The 15,287-nt window shown below is 51.7% G+C and overlaps 1 protein-coding gene and 1 long non-coding RNA gene across 2 annotated transcripts; one reads left to right on the top strand and one right to left on the bottom strand.

The window, feature by feature from the left end:
- The first annotated feature begins 2,676 nt into the window (after nt 1-2,676).
- Nucleotides 2,677-6,145, top strand: LOC311627490. Its single transcript, XR_014795928.1, has 3 exons — nt 2,677-4,270; nt 4,366-4,651; nt 4,984-6,145. It is a non-coding gene; the product is annotated as an uncharacterized lncRNA (long non-coding RNA).
- On the bottom strand, nt 6,041-15,275 carry CCS (copper chaperone for superoxide dismutase). The gene is made up of 8 exons (XM_084894018.1): nt 15,132-15,275; nt 14,762-14,834; nt 11,671-11,808; nt 11,278-11,455; nt 10,623-10,683; nt 6,644-6,721; nt 6,464-6,567; nt 6,041-6,359 (listed from the first exon to the last, which is right to left on the bottom strand). Exons 1-8 carry the CDS (start codon nt 15,168-15,170, stop codon nt 6,206-6,208), a joined length of 825 nt encoding a protein of 274 aa, XP_084750144.1. The 5' UTR covers nt 15,171-15,275; the 3' UTR covers nt 6,041-6,205.
- Between the last annotated feature and the right edge of the window lie 12 nt (nt 15,276-15,287).

Raw genomic sequence — 15,287 nt, 5'->3', positions numbered from 1 at the left:
TAATAAAGTAAAAAATAAGGTCAAAAGCGTGGTCCTTGAGGCAGCAAAAGTTGAGCCTTTAAAAAAAATAATAAAAGGAATTTTTTCAAAACTGACGGATGTATATAAATAAAGGTTTTGCATGGCAGAAGACATAAAACAAATCCATGTAACAAACTCAGGGAAATGTTTGCCTACATATTCATTCTACAAGTTTTATTATCTACCACGTGGGCAGCACCAAGAATAGAGCAGTGAACAAAAAGTAACAAAAATGCCCACCTTGGTGCTTATATTCGAGTGAGAAGACATTAACAATAAAACATATAATTTGTTGAATAGTGGTAGAGATTTGTAAAGCCACTGAAGGAGCAGGTAAGCCAGAAAGAGGAACCATTTCGGTCAGAAAGTACCAGTCACAAAGCCTGTTCAAGGAACTACAGGAAGCTGGGATGGCTGGGAGTGAGAAGTTGAGTGAATAATAGGACATAAGGATAGGAGTGGGGGACAGGAGGTATAATACCTTGTAGACCATTGAAATCACTGGCTTTCACTCTTGGTAAGGCTGGAGGTCTATGACGAACATAGGGCAGAGGGGGTTCATTTGATAAGACTTTTCTTTCATTGACTTTTTTTTTTTTTTTTGTGCACCATTCCTGGAGGTACTGCAATACCGGATCCATGCATGGAGTGGACAGAGCAAGCTCCTATGCCATCTCCCTATTCCAAAAATAACATTTAATATAATGTCCTCAGATAGAGGATGTGTCATATAATTAAACTGATAAGAATCTGTCATATAATTAAACTGATAAGTATCTACTACACTTGATCTTAGCCAAAAGGCCGAGAAGCGATATAGGAATGGACAAAAACAGAGAGAAAACAGTTTTCTCAGAAAAATTACCACTACTGCTAAAATACAGTTTGGCTCAGTGGATAGAGCATCAGCCTGAAGACTGAAGGGTCACGGGTTCGATTCTGCTCAAGGGCATGAACCTCGGTTGCAGCCTCCTTCCAGGCCTGGCCCTGGTTGGGGCGCCTGCAGAAGTCAACCAATTGATGTGCTTTTATCACATTGATGTTTCTGTCTGTGTTCCCCTCTTTTCCACTCTCTCCAAAAATAAAAAATACAGGAAAGAGATGATGGCGACATGGATCAAGGTGGCCCAATAGAATTCAGGGGAAGTGGTCAGATTGGACTGTAGAGCTGTGATTGGATGTAAATTGTGAAAGAGGAATCAAAGATGACACTAAGCCACTGGAAGCATTAACTAAGATAAGTAATTTTACAGGAGGAATAGATTTTCTGTGGAAGACCAGAAATTCCATTTGGGACATGATAAGTTTAAGATCCAAGTGGAGATACGAATGGCAATTAGATATGTATCTACAGTTCAGGGCAACTGTACAAAAACACCACAAATTTATATGGAAAAAAGATGAAATAAATGAGCCAAGGATATGAACTGGAAAAAGAAGTGCAAATGAGGCATACAATATTTGAATTTTAAAAAAAATAAGTACAAATGGCCGATAAAAAAGGAACTCCATAGGTAGTCAGGGGAGTGCAATTTCCTGGAAAAAATGCGACATTTTTCAGCCCTCAGATTTGCAAAAATATTAGATTTAAATCTATTGCTGGTAAGGTGTGAGGAAAATACATTCACACATTGCTAATGATAGTGTGAACTCTACATCCTTCTTGGGAACTATTCTGGTAATATCGAAACTTTAAACTGTAGTAAGTCCGATTCCTGGTCAGGGCATAGGCCCAGGTTGTGGGCTCCATTCCCAGTAGGGGGCGTGCAGGAGGCAGCTGATCAACGATTCTCTTTCATCATTGATGTTTCTATGTCTCCCTATCCCTTCCTCTCTGAAATCAATAAACATATTTTTTTTTAAATAAATAAATAAATAAAGCATTTGCTAATAGTCTTTTCAGTGCACTGATACCACTAATGTACATCATAAACATGATGACAGGATTCTTTCCTGCTGAAATTGACAGGGGTATTATTAGACAATCAGACCCCGGGAATTCAGCATTTTTCTGTTTGCCTGAAAGCGAGCTCTCTCTGTTATGGTGCTTCTCTTACTTAGGTTTCTAGATTTAATCTTCTCTCCATCCCTGACTAAGATGCTTTAAGTCAGTGTACACCCACATGTATTTAACTTACAGGGTAAGTCTTAGGAGCTGGAGGATGGTCCAGATCTCTACTCCGACACCAGGATAGGAGCAGCAGTCAGACACACCGCTATGACAACTCGGAGAGGATGCTGAGCCCTGGGCTTTTGTTTGTTTTACTTATTTTTATTTTTTAAATATTGTGTCTTTATTTTTAACCCTCATCTGAGGACGTGTTTTATTGATTTTTAGAGAGAGAGGAAGGGATGAAGAGAGAGAGATAAACACCAATATGAGATAGAAACATCAATTAGTTGCCTCCCCTCTACCCCTGACCCGGGACAGAAGCTGCACCTCTAGTTACTTTTTTTTTTTTTTTTTTTTTTTTTGGTGCACTGGAAGACATTTCAACCAACTGAGCCACTGGCCAGGGCGGCCCTCAGCTTAGTAAAAAGTGGAGACTAGTTCTCAATATTTAGTGTGCTTCAAAATCACCTGGCAGCCTATTAAGACAGATTTCTAGGCTTCACCCACACAGTTTCTATTTAAAAAACAACAACAACACTGTAAGAGTAATTTATTTATTTATTTTGTTAATCCTCACCTGAGGATATTTTTTTCCATTGATTTTTAGAGCATGAAAGGGAAGGAGGGAGGGAGAGTGAGAGAAACATAGATGTGAGAGAGACACATTGATTGGTAGCCTCCCCAATGCGGGGAGGAGCAGGAGAACGGGAATCGAACCTGCAACCCAGGTACATGCCCTTGACTGGAACTCAAACCTGAGACCGTTCCAATGCTCTAACCACTGAGAACACTGGACAGAGAGCACACAGTTTCCTTTTCTTTTTTAAATTCTTTTTTTTTTCTTTTTTTTTCTTTTTTTTTTTTTGATATTTTACAGAGAGGAAGGGAGACAGATAGAGAGCTAGAAACGCCAATGAGAGAGAAACATCGACCAGCTGCCTCCTGCACACCCCCTACCGGGGATGTGCCCGCAACCAATGTACATGCCCCTGACCGGAATCGAACCTGGGACCTTTCAGTCCGCAGACGGATGCTCTATCCACTGAGCCACACCGGCTTCGGCTGTTTCTTTTAAAATGTAGTTTCTGATTCAGTAAATCTGGAGTGAAAGCCCCAGAATTTGCATCCCAAACATTTCCAGGTGACGCGCAGGCTGTTGATCCAGGGAGCACAAGGGCGCCCACTTGAGAGCACTCGGAGTGGAAACAGCCAGCCAGGAATCCTGAGAAGAGGCTCTGCCATCGCTCTGAAGAGGATGCCAGTCAGGCCCCTCTGCCAGAATTCAGCTGCAGACAATAGAAGGTTCTTTCAGTGTCCACAGCTCTGCACGCCCACAACGCGGAATCCCGGGCAGAACTCAGAATGGACCGCCGAAGTGAGCTCAGGGAGAAGAGGGCAGAAGGAGACGGTAGGTCCGGAGACCGGAGGACGAGGAGGCGGGGCCACTGAGAACGCAGCTGAGGCAGAGAGGTGAGACCTGGCAGCTGAGAGAACAGGGGGCAAAAAAAGAAATGGGCTGGGTTCCCTAAATTGCCGTGCAAAACTGCTCAGTTTATACACAGTTTGGGGCAGTTCCTGGCTAAACGATTTTTATTTTAATGGCTATGTGTGTTCTTTTTCTAGCAAACTTCTGTTTATGACAAATGAACCTTGCTTTCCATACTTGACAATGAGAACTAATTCAGTGGGTAAGAGCATAGGGCCATGTGACTGTGTGTCTTAGGGCAAGTCCCATAACTGCCTCTGTGCTTCAGTCTCCTCATCTGTCACACGGGATAATAACAGAACCTCCTTTGTAGTATTGTCATGAGGATTAAAGTAATTACTGCAGATAAAGTGCTTCACACAGAGACTGGTACTTAATAACACGATATAGGTTCAGTATTAGTAAACAGGATTACAATTTCCTTTTTAAGTAGGTTTAAAAATGAATCAATGTAGAGTATTTGGAAGGACAGATGGTTTATGGACATGGTGGAAGTTGAAAGCTAACACAAAAATGTCTGAATTTGGCAAAGATTTTCAAATTCTGCTCTCCAGAAACCCAGGATGGTCCACATTCGCTTTATAGATAGGCCTTCAAGATGTGTGGGCAGCGGAGTAGCAGCTGCCAGGCTGGGAGCAGCCAGGCCCGGAGTAGCCGGGTCTGGTACGGCCAGGCCCGGAGCAGCAGCTGACAGGCTGGGAGCGGCCAGGCCCGGAACGGCCGGGCCCAGAGCAGCCGGGCCCAGAGCAACCGGGTCGGGTGCGGCCAGGCCCGGAGCAGCAGCAGCCAAGTCCAGAGCGACGAGGTCGGGAGCGGCAGTGACCAGACCCGGAGCAGCTGGTTGTGGAACGAACCAGAGCAACAGAGGCCAGGCCCGGAGCAGCCAGGCCCGGAACAGCTCGCTCCTCGCCTGCCCCTGCCCCACGGCTGTCTCTCAGACATGGCTGGAAACTTTTGCGGGAACTTGAGGGTCTGCTGAATCAAGTGATGAAGGCTTAGATCTGGATGTGTTAAGTTAGCATAGCGCTGGGGTGTTGATCTGTGAGTGCCTTGGGTGGGGCCTGGATGAGGCTGGTTGACCTATTTGGAAATGTCTTTTGTGTGAAGTGTATCATTGGGCATGTGGAGGTATTATTGATATGAGAAAATGCTAAGTAACTGATTTACTATCTGAAAAGGGATTTACTATCGGGGAAATGGAGGGAGGAAGAGACTGAACATAAACTGTGAACCTATGGATGAGGACAATGGGGGATGGGGAGGGGGCGGAAGGTGGGGTGGGAACCTGGGGGAGGGGGGAAGAAATGAGGAACCTTTGTAATAATATGAACAATAAAGATTGATTAAAAAAAAAAAAAAAAAGATGTGTGGGCAGTATGCTGTGATTAAAAACAGCGTTTGTAAACTACACAGCTGAGAGTTTAGAAGAAAGAAAAGCCAGTGGGGATGTTGATTCTTCAGGGTGGAAACACAGGAGAGGATGGTGAGCAGTTTAGCCATAAAAGGGTTAAACCCAGTCAGACTTCCAGCAGAACGGTGAATGGAGGTCAGAGTCCAAGAGGAGTTCCTGCAATGAGGCGGACATGGAGAGACAGCCGGGGGCCCAGGATTAAAAGGATTTGGTTCCCCAAGAAACAAGGGGAGCTGGAAAGCAACCAGAGAGGTGAGGCAAGGAGGAGCAGGGTCTACGGGCTGGGCCAGAGGCACAGCAGCAGCCTCCAGGGCCTGGAATGGGAGCGGAGCCAGGCACACCCAGGGCAAGGCCAGCTAAATCCAAAACCACCCGCCTGGTTCCATGCAGGCAGGGCAAGGGCAAAGTGTGACTCTGACAGCCCACGTGCCATAAAGCCATGTTGTCACGGATGAGCAAGCCTGACACAGTCCAGCGGGGGTAGGAGTGGGCAGCAAAGCAGATGAGTGGGAGGCCCAGAATCCCTGGCCCCAACACGAAGCCTTGGCCACCTCTGTGAGAGGAGCCTCCAGGGCCCCATTTGGTCTCAGAATCACGGCCACTGCTCCTTTAACTTACCCTGTGCCAGGCCCTGTGCCAAGCACTGATTAGGTTAATTTAGAGTCTTCCTCTGGGGAGTAAAGAAATCATTCAAGACAGATGACTTTTTTAAAAGGGGGGGGGTGCGTTGGGAGGACGCAGGAGTATCTCTTGACCCCCAGTCTGGAGGTAGCTGTCCACACTGGGTTCCACCGGCCACGGGGAGCGGAGGGAGACAGGCACAAGCAGCAATGTGACTGCTGTGGTCCTTCAGTGCTCCTGAGGAGGCGGCGGCCCTCAGGAGGCTGTGGATTTAAATCCGGCTTTGTTTTGGCTCCAAAACCCAGCGCTGCCCCTTGGAGGGGAGGGCAGGGACAGAGGGGCTGTGTTCCTCACGCCCATGGGACACGGGACACGGACAAAACAGAGCTCCGTGGGAACAGGAAGACTTTACTTCGCCGAGGGAACGTCACAGCGACCCCTGCACACCACGCGCCCTCGCTCTCGGGCTGGGCAAGCAGGGCTCCCCAGCCCCCGGAGGAGGAGGGCGCCGGCTGGGAGGAGGGCGGACCTGAGGCTGAGGCTGAGGCCCGGCTCAGAGGTGGGCCGGGGGCTGGGGCGGTTCCTTCCGTCCCTTGCCAGCAATGGGCCGGCCGCGCTCCTCCCAGATGGTGAGGCCGTCGCAGGCGCAGATCTGCTTGGGGTTCTGGAAGAGGCCGGCGGAGCGTGCGATGATGCCACAGGCCAACCTGCGGGAGAACGTGCGGTCAGAGCGGGCACTGTCCGGGCCGCTTGCGGGGTCCGCGTGCACGGCTGGCAGAGCTCGGCCTCCTGCCCGGGCGGCATGACCCACCTCTCCCCTGAGTTCCCCGTGATCTTCGATAAGGGATGGCCGCCCCGGCCCAGGTCGTCTTCTCCCTCATCGATGACCAGGCTTCGGCCGATCACATCCCATACCTTTGAGGGGGACAACAAATGGTGTCAGACAGTGCACCCCCCTGTGAGGAAAGGCCCCCCTTTGCCTCCGGCTCACCTTCAGCTGCCCATCCTCCATCCTGAGGACGGCTTGGCCATCAGCGTCAGCGTGGACGTTCCCCAGGTCCCCCCGGTGCTGCAACGAGACCGGGGGAAGCGCACATGGAGCCCAGCTGCTCTGGCTTCCCGGGATCCGACTCCCCAAAGGACCAGAGTCCCCCTGGGGTACAGTCGGGGAGGATGAAGTGATGGCCCAGGACACAAGGAAGCCAACGGCAGGCTCCCCCGCCGGGACCGAAATCCTGGGCAGGGTGAGGGCACCTGAGAACGGCCGGGGACCCCTTCCTAGGAAGCCATGACCCCTGGACCTACGAGGCCGCTGCCAGCCTTGCCTCCTGGCCTGGAAGCTAACCCCCTTCCTGCTTCTTTCCAAGCCCAGTCCTCCAGCCTCCCGATGACTCTGAGCCCTTGGCACCCCGCAGCTCCTCTGGGCTTAAGCTGGCCACGCTTGGCTTCTTGGCCCTTAGGGGCAGCCAGCATCCTTTCCCTGACGTCCAGCCTCCGGGAGCAGCGGGAAGGAACACAGGGCAGAGGCCTGTCCAGGCTCCCCCCAGAGGCTGGCTCTGCCCCGGAAGGTAATGGAGAGGTAACACGTCTACGGGCAGCTCCTAACCCAGACGCCCTCTGCCGGGCATGGGGTGCACAGGCAGGCACCACCCTCAAGGGCTGGCAGCTCAGCGGGAGCCCGATGTGGAACAGACGAGTGACTGTGACACACACACAGGGCTAGGGCAACAGTGTGTGTTCTAGTGACATGACCTGCTGATGAGCCGCAGGGACTCACATCTGTGCAAATAAACCGTCCCCAGCCTGACACCTGGGCAGAAGCAAGTGTCTACGCCTCTGAGGGAGGCAAAGCATGTCACCGTATGACGGGTCTGACAAGCAGCGGGGAGAGCCGCTTCTCCTTATCTTGTTTCCCAGCAGACGTCTGCGGCCGACATCTGGCTCTTTGGCTACATCCGTGTTGGGGCTTTTACGGGAGAAAGAAGGCGGGGAGAGGAGGACACAGAGCCCTGGGGCACGTTTTCAGGACGTGGCTGAGGGAGCAGCAGCGGGAGTGCGGCTCCAGGTGCGCCCAGTAGAGGGTCCGGAGAGGCAGCCCTTCCAGTCCCGCCCCGACACCGCGGGTGGAAGTGGGCCAGGCGGCCTCAATGTCACACCACGCAGCCCAGCAGGGCCTGTGCCCTCAGGCACTGGGGAACCAAGAAGGGCATCTGGCTGGGGCGTGACATGGTGACCCCACGCTCCGGAGCAATCCCTCCAGTACAGAAGCACTGCGCACGAAGAGCAAGGAGCGGGGCAAGGAGAAAAGGGAAGGAAGCTGAGACCGCTTAGGGGACTTGAAACAGGACAACCAGGCTTGGATGTAAATTCCCACATTGGACTCTTTCCATCTGGCCGAAACCAGATGTTGAAATCCACAAGGAACCTGCCAGTCGTCATGGCCGCCTTGGCCATGCAGCTCTTGCTCAAGTCTTCCTCCGTCTACACCAAGGGCCTGGGCACCACAGAGCAGCTGGCTCCAGCCCCTTCTGATTCTCGGCCCCGAGAGGGGCCCGGACCAGGGCCTAAGTCACGGGGTGGCCTCTTGCTCTTCAAAAACCTTCACTTTGCCCTAACCAGTTTGGCTCAGTGGATAGAGCATCAGCCTGAAGACAGAAGGGTCCTAGGTTCGATTCCGGTCAAGGGCATGTACCTTGGTTGCGGGCACATCCCCAGTAAGGGGTATGCAGGAGGCAACTGATTGATGTTTCTAACTCTCTATCCCTCTCCCTTCCTCTCTGTAAAAACTCAATAGAATATATTTTTAAAAAACAAAAAAACCTTCACTTCATGAGAGACTAGGGCTGTCATTCCCAGATGCAGGTTCACGTCTGGAGGGCTCTGCCTGTGGTGTTTCCTCTGCTGAGCCTGCCATTCCCGCTCCTGTGTGTCAAACCTGCCCCCTTGCTGCTCAGCCCCTTTCCAGGCTCAGCGGGGAAGACGGCCTGTGCGGTGACCTCCCTGTACTCACACCCCGTGTGCTCCCCTGAGGGTGGGCTGTGCCTGGTGTCACTGCCAAGGTTAGGTTACAGAAGAAAGCATGGCTTCGGCTTTGGATGCCTCTCACTCCCTTGCTCAAGGGAAACCAGCTGTTGTGCTGGAACCTGCCCTGGGGGGAGGCCCACATGGCAAAGGCCTGATGTTTGGCCAACAGCCATGGAGGCCCTCGGGCCTGCCCACAGCAACACGAGCCAGTGTGGAGGCGGATCCTCCCGCCCGGAGCATGGAGATGGCGGCAGCCCCAGCCAGCACCTTGGCTGCAGCCTGAGGGACCCCAAGCCAGAGGCCCCAGCTAACCTGCACCCACAGAGCATGAGGTGATAAATGCTTGTGGTTTCAGCCGAGATCAGTTTGGCTCAATGGATAGAGCGTCGGCTTGGGGACTGAAGGGTCCCGGGTTCGATTCTGGTCAAGGGCATGTACCTTGGTTGTGGGCATATCCCCAGTAGGGGGTGTGCAAGAGGCAGCTGATCGATGACTCTCTCTCATCGATGTTTCTAACTCTCTATCTCTCTCCCTTCCTCTCTGTACAAAAATCAATAAAATATATTAAAAATAAATAAATAAAATAAATAAATAAATGCTTGTGGTTTCAAACCCCTAAGTTTGGAGCCATTTGACTCACGGCAATATATAACAGATGCACTAAACACAAGCATGCCACGGTGCAATGGATGCGACAGGAAGGCTTCTCAGACTCCGGGCATGGGTGTGGGTAGGGGGGTAGTAAAAACTTTTGACCATGAGAAATGTGACAGTTGTCAAAAGTTAAAAAAAAAAAAAAAAAATCAGTCACATGAATTATAAACACACACCATGTTTTCATTTGTGTGGTGGCAGAAGGTCCTGGGAGGTGGGGGGTGAAGAGGAGTCCCCAGCTCCCAGGACCAGGATCCTGGTACTGAAACCCGCATAGGGGGCACACACAACGCCGGAAGTGAAGTAGGTGGCATGAGGCGTGTGAGGACAGGCGGTTCGGAAACATTAAATCCCTTGTTTGACACCCAGGACAAGTTTCCACTTGGTGTTCACAGGCCTGTAACACCCTGGACATTTGCTGATCACTTGCACAAAGATAAAGGACCTCAGTCTCTGGCAGGACACAGAAGGCGGTCTACGCCTGAAGTGACTGATTTCTGCAACGACCCTCCTAGTAAGACTGCAAGTACTGGTTTTTCTTTCTCTGTGGCAAGATCAAGTGTCTGATTAAAACAATCAATCTACCTTCATTATATAAATTAATGTCCTGCTTTGATTCAAAATAATGGCGAAAGGGCCCGGGGTGCAGCTGCAACAGGACCAGCCTGAGGCGGTGGCTGCTGGCACTGGGGAGCAGGGGCCTGCGGGGTCAGGGCGTATCATAGATTCTCTGCTTCAGAATGTGCCTGAAACTCCCTGACAGACTACAGCACTGAAAATAACCCAATTCACCTAAAGAGAAGCAACGAGTTAACTTAAATCCAAACATTGAGTAACTAACAGAACAAGCAGTACTCAAGTAGGGCAAACATCATTAAGGCAACACGTGCCTCACTGTCCTGTCCGTGAGAAAACATTCCTCTGGTGAAAATGAAAATGTGGGACCGGCAGCTGGAGCATTGGGGAATGGCTGCTCAGTTCAGGTAAAACCTTCAACTTCTCCATGGTCACCTCCCCAGGAAGCTTTCCCACTGCTCACGGCCCTTAGGGCTGCGCCAGGGGCTGGCTCTGGGCTCCCAGGGGCCTCCAGACGGGATCTCACCGGGCTGCGACCAGAGCAGCTCAGTGGTCACCCCGGCGCAGAAAGGGCAATAAATGCTCCTAACGGGAACAAAGTAAGGGAAAAGACCCCCACCAACAAGGATCCTCACTCAGAGGCCCCGCGGGCTGCGTGGCCGTCTCTGCAGACCGTGGGCTGTCTCAGCCTAAGCCTCACAGAGCTGCACACTCACCCGTTCAGCGTCCTGAGGGCCCCCGTGAGATGTTCCGTCAGGGTTAAAGTGGTCCCCACAGCTAAAAGAAAAGGTAGCAGGTAGGCAGTGAGACAGCGGCTCACAGGCCAGGTGATCCATCCTCTTACTTTAACTGCATTTGATTCTTTCTATCGTTCGTTCATTCATTCATTCATGCATGCATGCATGCATGCATTCATTCAACAAACAGGCTCACTCTGTGCCAGGCTTTGGGTTGAGGGTACAAAGAAGAATCGAACATTGGTCCTGCCCTCAATAAGCCCCTAAGGGAGACACAAATGAGTAAACAACTAATAGTATGACAAACACCATGACACAGGGAGTCACCGTGTCCAGGAGTCCCCTTCCGTCTTAGCGATAGTAAGGCAGCTATGAGCAGGACCACCAGGGTCAGATTTTGGTTTAAATCCCCACTCTGCTATTTACATGCTCTGGGGCCTTTGACAAATCATTTAACCTCTTTGAGCCTCAGTTTCCTCACCTGTAGAATGGGCCTGTGTGCATATGCCTCACAGAGTACTTACGAGGACCAAGTGTGAAGGTGTGTGTAAAGGGCTGGATATAGCCCCCTGCACATAGTGAGTACACAACTGGGGGGATAAGGATCCTGCAAGGGAGGTTATGGACAACTTACCTGTGGCAGTGCCTTGTGAGGTCTCCGAACTGATGCACATGGAGTCCGTGTGGCCCAGGCTCCAGGCCATCAATGGTTCCCTCAATGAGGCAGCGCTCAGGGGTCAGCTGTAGGAAGCGCACCACCCCCTGCACAGGGCCAGGGCCCCCTAGAATCGCCACTGCTGCCCCCAGATTCTCTGCAAGGTATTAGACACCTGGGTTGGTTTGCCCCCTCACCCAGACCCACCTCTTCATCAGCTGGGGAAGGGCACGGAGAGAGCCCCACATAACTCTCACACCTTCTCCAAAGTCTCTCCGACCCACAGCCACAACACCCTGCGGTTAGATTTATGCCAGTCCCTGGCCGCCTCCCTCCCGGAGAGGCAAGGCCAAGGCCACAGTAGTTACTCACGCAATAGGCCAGTGCCCATGCCCTTGAGTACTGCCTGCCGCCCCGTTCCTTCTAAGAGGGCCTGCACCTCCTGGCTGGGCAGGGTGGTCTGCACCAGGACCATCTGGTTCTCCAACTGCACCTCTACACTCTGGACGCCTGGGGGGAAAGAAGGGGCCGAGGGCAGCAGAGGGCGGACCCAGCGCTGGGCACAGCAAGGAGAGAAGCAGAGGGTGGCTCCCGTGCCCATCTTCACCAACCTCCCATGCTGGAGGCAGGCTCAGAGGTTTCCTCCTAGCCATCTAAGGACCTTAACCTCTCTGAGGCTGTTTCTTTATAAAGAAAGTGAGGATAATGGCACCACTCCCGGGACTGTGGTGAGTCCTTATTACATGCCGGGCATTATCTATCACTTTTGAAACCTACATAATTAAAATAATTTTAAAAAATACATTTTATCGATTTTTTACAGAGAGGAAGGGAGAGGGATAGAAAACTAGAAACATCGATGAGAGAGAAACACCAATCAGCTGCCTCCTGCACACCCCCTACTGGGGATGTGCCCGCAACCAAGGTACATGCCCTTGTCTGAAATCAAACCTGGGACCCCTGAGTCCGCAGACTGACACTCTATCCACTGAGCCAAACCGGTCAGGGCCATACATAATTTTTTAAAAATGTTTTTATAAAAGAGGGCTATCAGAACAGCATTATTCGTAATAGCCAAAGGTGAAGACAATCCAAATGCCCATCCACCGATGGATAAAAAAGGTGGTGTTTCTATACAGTGGAATACTATTCAGCCATAAAAAGGAACGAAGCTCTATGTACTACAACATGGATGAACCTCAGAAATATTGTTATGAAAAAGCCAGTCATAAAAGGCCACGTATTAGATGATGCCATTCTGGAGGAAATGTCCAGAATAGGTAAATCTATAAGGGCAGAGGGAGATTAGGGGGTAGGAGAGTAGGAAGGTGGTAACTAACGGGTTCAGTTTCTTCATGAGGTGATGAAATTTAATTGATGGCTGCACACCTCTGTGAGTATACTAAACACCACTGGACTGTATACTTTAAATGGTGATTCTGTGATATGTGAAGTACATCTCAATAAAGCTCATACATACGTAAGAAAGGGTTCTAGCATCATCATCATGAGAGCTAACATGTACGGAGCATGCACGGTGGAGTTTTTCATACTTTACCAAAAAGTAACTCCTTCCACACTCAAGTAACCCTGTGAGTTGAGTACTATTATCCTCACGTTACAGATGAGGAAACTGAGGCACAGAGAAATTAAGAAACTTGCTCAAAGCCACATTGTGGTAAACCGTGGAACTGGAATGCATCCCAGGCAGCCTAGCTCGAGCCCCAGCACTTCCCCGGGCACTGCTCCCCTGACAAGCAGCTCCTAGCTTCCTGCAGGGCTGGGGGCCTCCCCCGCCCTCCTGCGGCAGCTGCCACTTCCCCTCACTCAGGCTGCACTGATTTCAGTCCTGTGCGGGCGGGAGCTCTGTGTTCACGAGGGTCAGGTTCAAGAGTCAGTATGTCTCCACGGCCCCCCAAGTCCCCGGAGTCCCCCCTGTGTGCACGCAGCCCGTGGGGTAATTCTGACACATGCTGAGATTTGCAGAGCGTCAGGCCAACCCAAAAAAGGAAAAAATATCTCTTTCATTCTGATATTCAGGGCTCCCAAGCCTTTTAAGAGAACTCTTGAATCCTCTAATGCTGCTCTCACCTGTAGGGCTTACAATCATTCTCTTGTTCTTTTTTTCTTTTCTTTTCTTTTTTTTTTTAAGGGCCATGCAAATCTTCCCTGTATTACCCCGCTTTCAGTATACATGCTGCCAAAGCAAAGACAACCATTCTGCTCTGACTTCAGTGAGTGTGTTTGCTGTGCTAGAGGGGAAAACCCGGGGGAGCCTGGGCAGGCCAGAAGGTGGGTTATCTTTTATTTATTTTTTAAATCTATTTTATTGATTTTTCACAGATAGGAAGAGAGAGGGATAGAGGGTTAGAAACATCGATGAGAGAGAATCATTGATCAGCTGCTTCTTGCACACCCACTACGAGGGATGTGCCCGCAACCAAGGTATAATATATACCCTTGACCGGAATCGAACCAGGTACCTCTCAGTCCACAGGCCAACGCTCTATCCACTGAGCCAAACCGGTTTTGGCCCGCAGGTGGGTTAAATGAGGCACTTCATGTCATGTTCAGCTGGCGCCCTGGGAACTGAATGCTACTGACCATTGGCCTTCCCTCTATCTTCGGTTTCCCTCCTCCGTATTCTTCCAACAAATGTGTACTTGGCACAGAGGAGGCCAGCGCCAGGGAAAGTACTGATCCTCATCCTCAGGGAGCTCACGGGCTGTGCGGGAACTCAGGCTATGCCCGGGTTAATCAGCAGGCAGAGAGGGGAATGGCAGCTGTGGGTCAGACAAGCTGCCCGCTCAAAGGAGGCAGAACTGAGAAATGCAACTGGGAGGAGGCAGCACGTGAGAGACGGGGATATTTGGGCTGAGAGATGGAGAACAAGGCAATGCTGGGAGCACTGGAGATCTTGTTCCCCGGCACATATCATTAGTTTGGCTCAACTAAACTCATAAAAACTTTCTCTAAAAAAGGAACAGGGCAATTCTGTGAAAAGGAAACCCTAAAGATAACCAAACTGTCCCTCCCTCCACACAACGTCTCATCCTGGGCAGCCTGCGATGCCTGGGGGTCCCAGATCCACCTAGAGGTGCCTCTTGACACGAGGGGGCTGTGGGGAGGGTGGCGGGGCAGTTTTGTGGCCCTGGCCTGCAAGGTATGCCAAGGGCTGTGCGCCCTGCTTTGCACACATCAGGAGGGTGACACTGTCCTCATCTGGCAGGTGAGACGACGAGGCCAGAAGGTTACACAACTGACCTGAGGTCACAAAGCTTGGAAGGCAGCCTAGCCTATCCAGAACCAAAGCTGACGCTTGGTTCCTTCCCTGGCCTCACGGAAGTAGGGTCTAAGTCTTCCCCTGGGCACTGCTCCCCTGACAAGCAGCTCCAGCCTCCAGATCTGCCTGCCTCTCCCAGAGGCTCTCTGCACGGTTCTCAGAAAATGTCCTGGCTCTTACCTGCCACCCCTTGCAGGGACGCGCGCACTGCGTCCACACAGCTCTGACAGGTCATCTGCACGGCGAACTCCAGCTGCAAAGACGGCAGGGACCGGCCGATGAGAGCGGAGAACCCCTCTGGCGTCACCCCGTTTCACTACCTCCCCTACCACCACCCCAGGGGCCGGGGCGAACGCCCGACCCCTCCTCGAGCGCCTTCTTCATTATCTATCACTCAGTCATTTCAGGACGCCGCCCTCCCACATGAAAGCCGAGGACTCTCCCACTATCGCCCTTTCCACGCCGGGTCCCCAGGTCGCCCCACTCCCGGTGCCCGCTCCTCCCTTCCGCCCCCTTCTCGGAGGCTCCCACCTAAGGCGTCCGCCCTCACCGTGCAGGCGGTCTCCCGGTCCCCCGAGTCCGCCGCCATCTCGGACCCGGTCACTGACAGGATCCGAACTGCCAGAGTCCCCGCAGCGGCAAACCGGGCGGCAGCACGAGGAGGCGGAGCCTCGGGAGCCAGACTTTGCCCCGCCTCCCGGAGCGC

Source organism: Pipistrellus hanaki, assembly GCF_964339955.1.
Source record: "Pipistrellus hanaki genome assembly, chromosome: 9".
NCBI classification, from domain to species: domain Eukaryota; kingdom Metazoa; phylum Chordata; class Mammalia; order Chiroptera; family Vespertilionidae; genus Pipistrellus; species Pipistrellus hanaki.
Note: the sequence above shows the minus strand (reverse complement) of the source record. Positions and strands in the feature narration are given on the sequence as shown.

What these genes read in the sequence shown, in the direction of transcription:
- CCS (XM_084894018.1), bottom strand. Translation starts at nt 15,170, where the DNA reads ATGGCGGCGGACTCGGGGGACCGGGAGACCGCCTGCACG. An exon ending in ACCGGGAGACCGCCTGCACG is followed by an intron (nt 14,835 to 15,131) that starts GTGAGGGCGGAC and finishes CCGTCTTTGCAG; the next exon opens with CTGGAGTTCGCCGTGCAGAT. An exon ending in TGGAGGATGGGCAGCTGAAG is followed by an intron (nt 6,568 to 6,643) that starts GTGAGCCGGAGG and finishes TCCCCCTCAAAG; the next exon opens with GTATGGGATGTGATCGGCCG.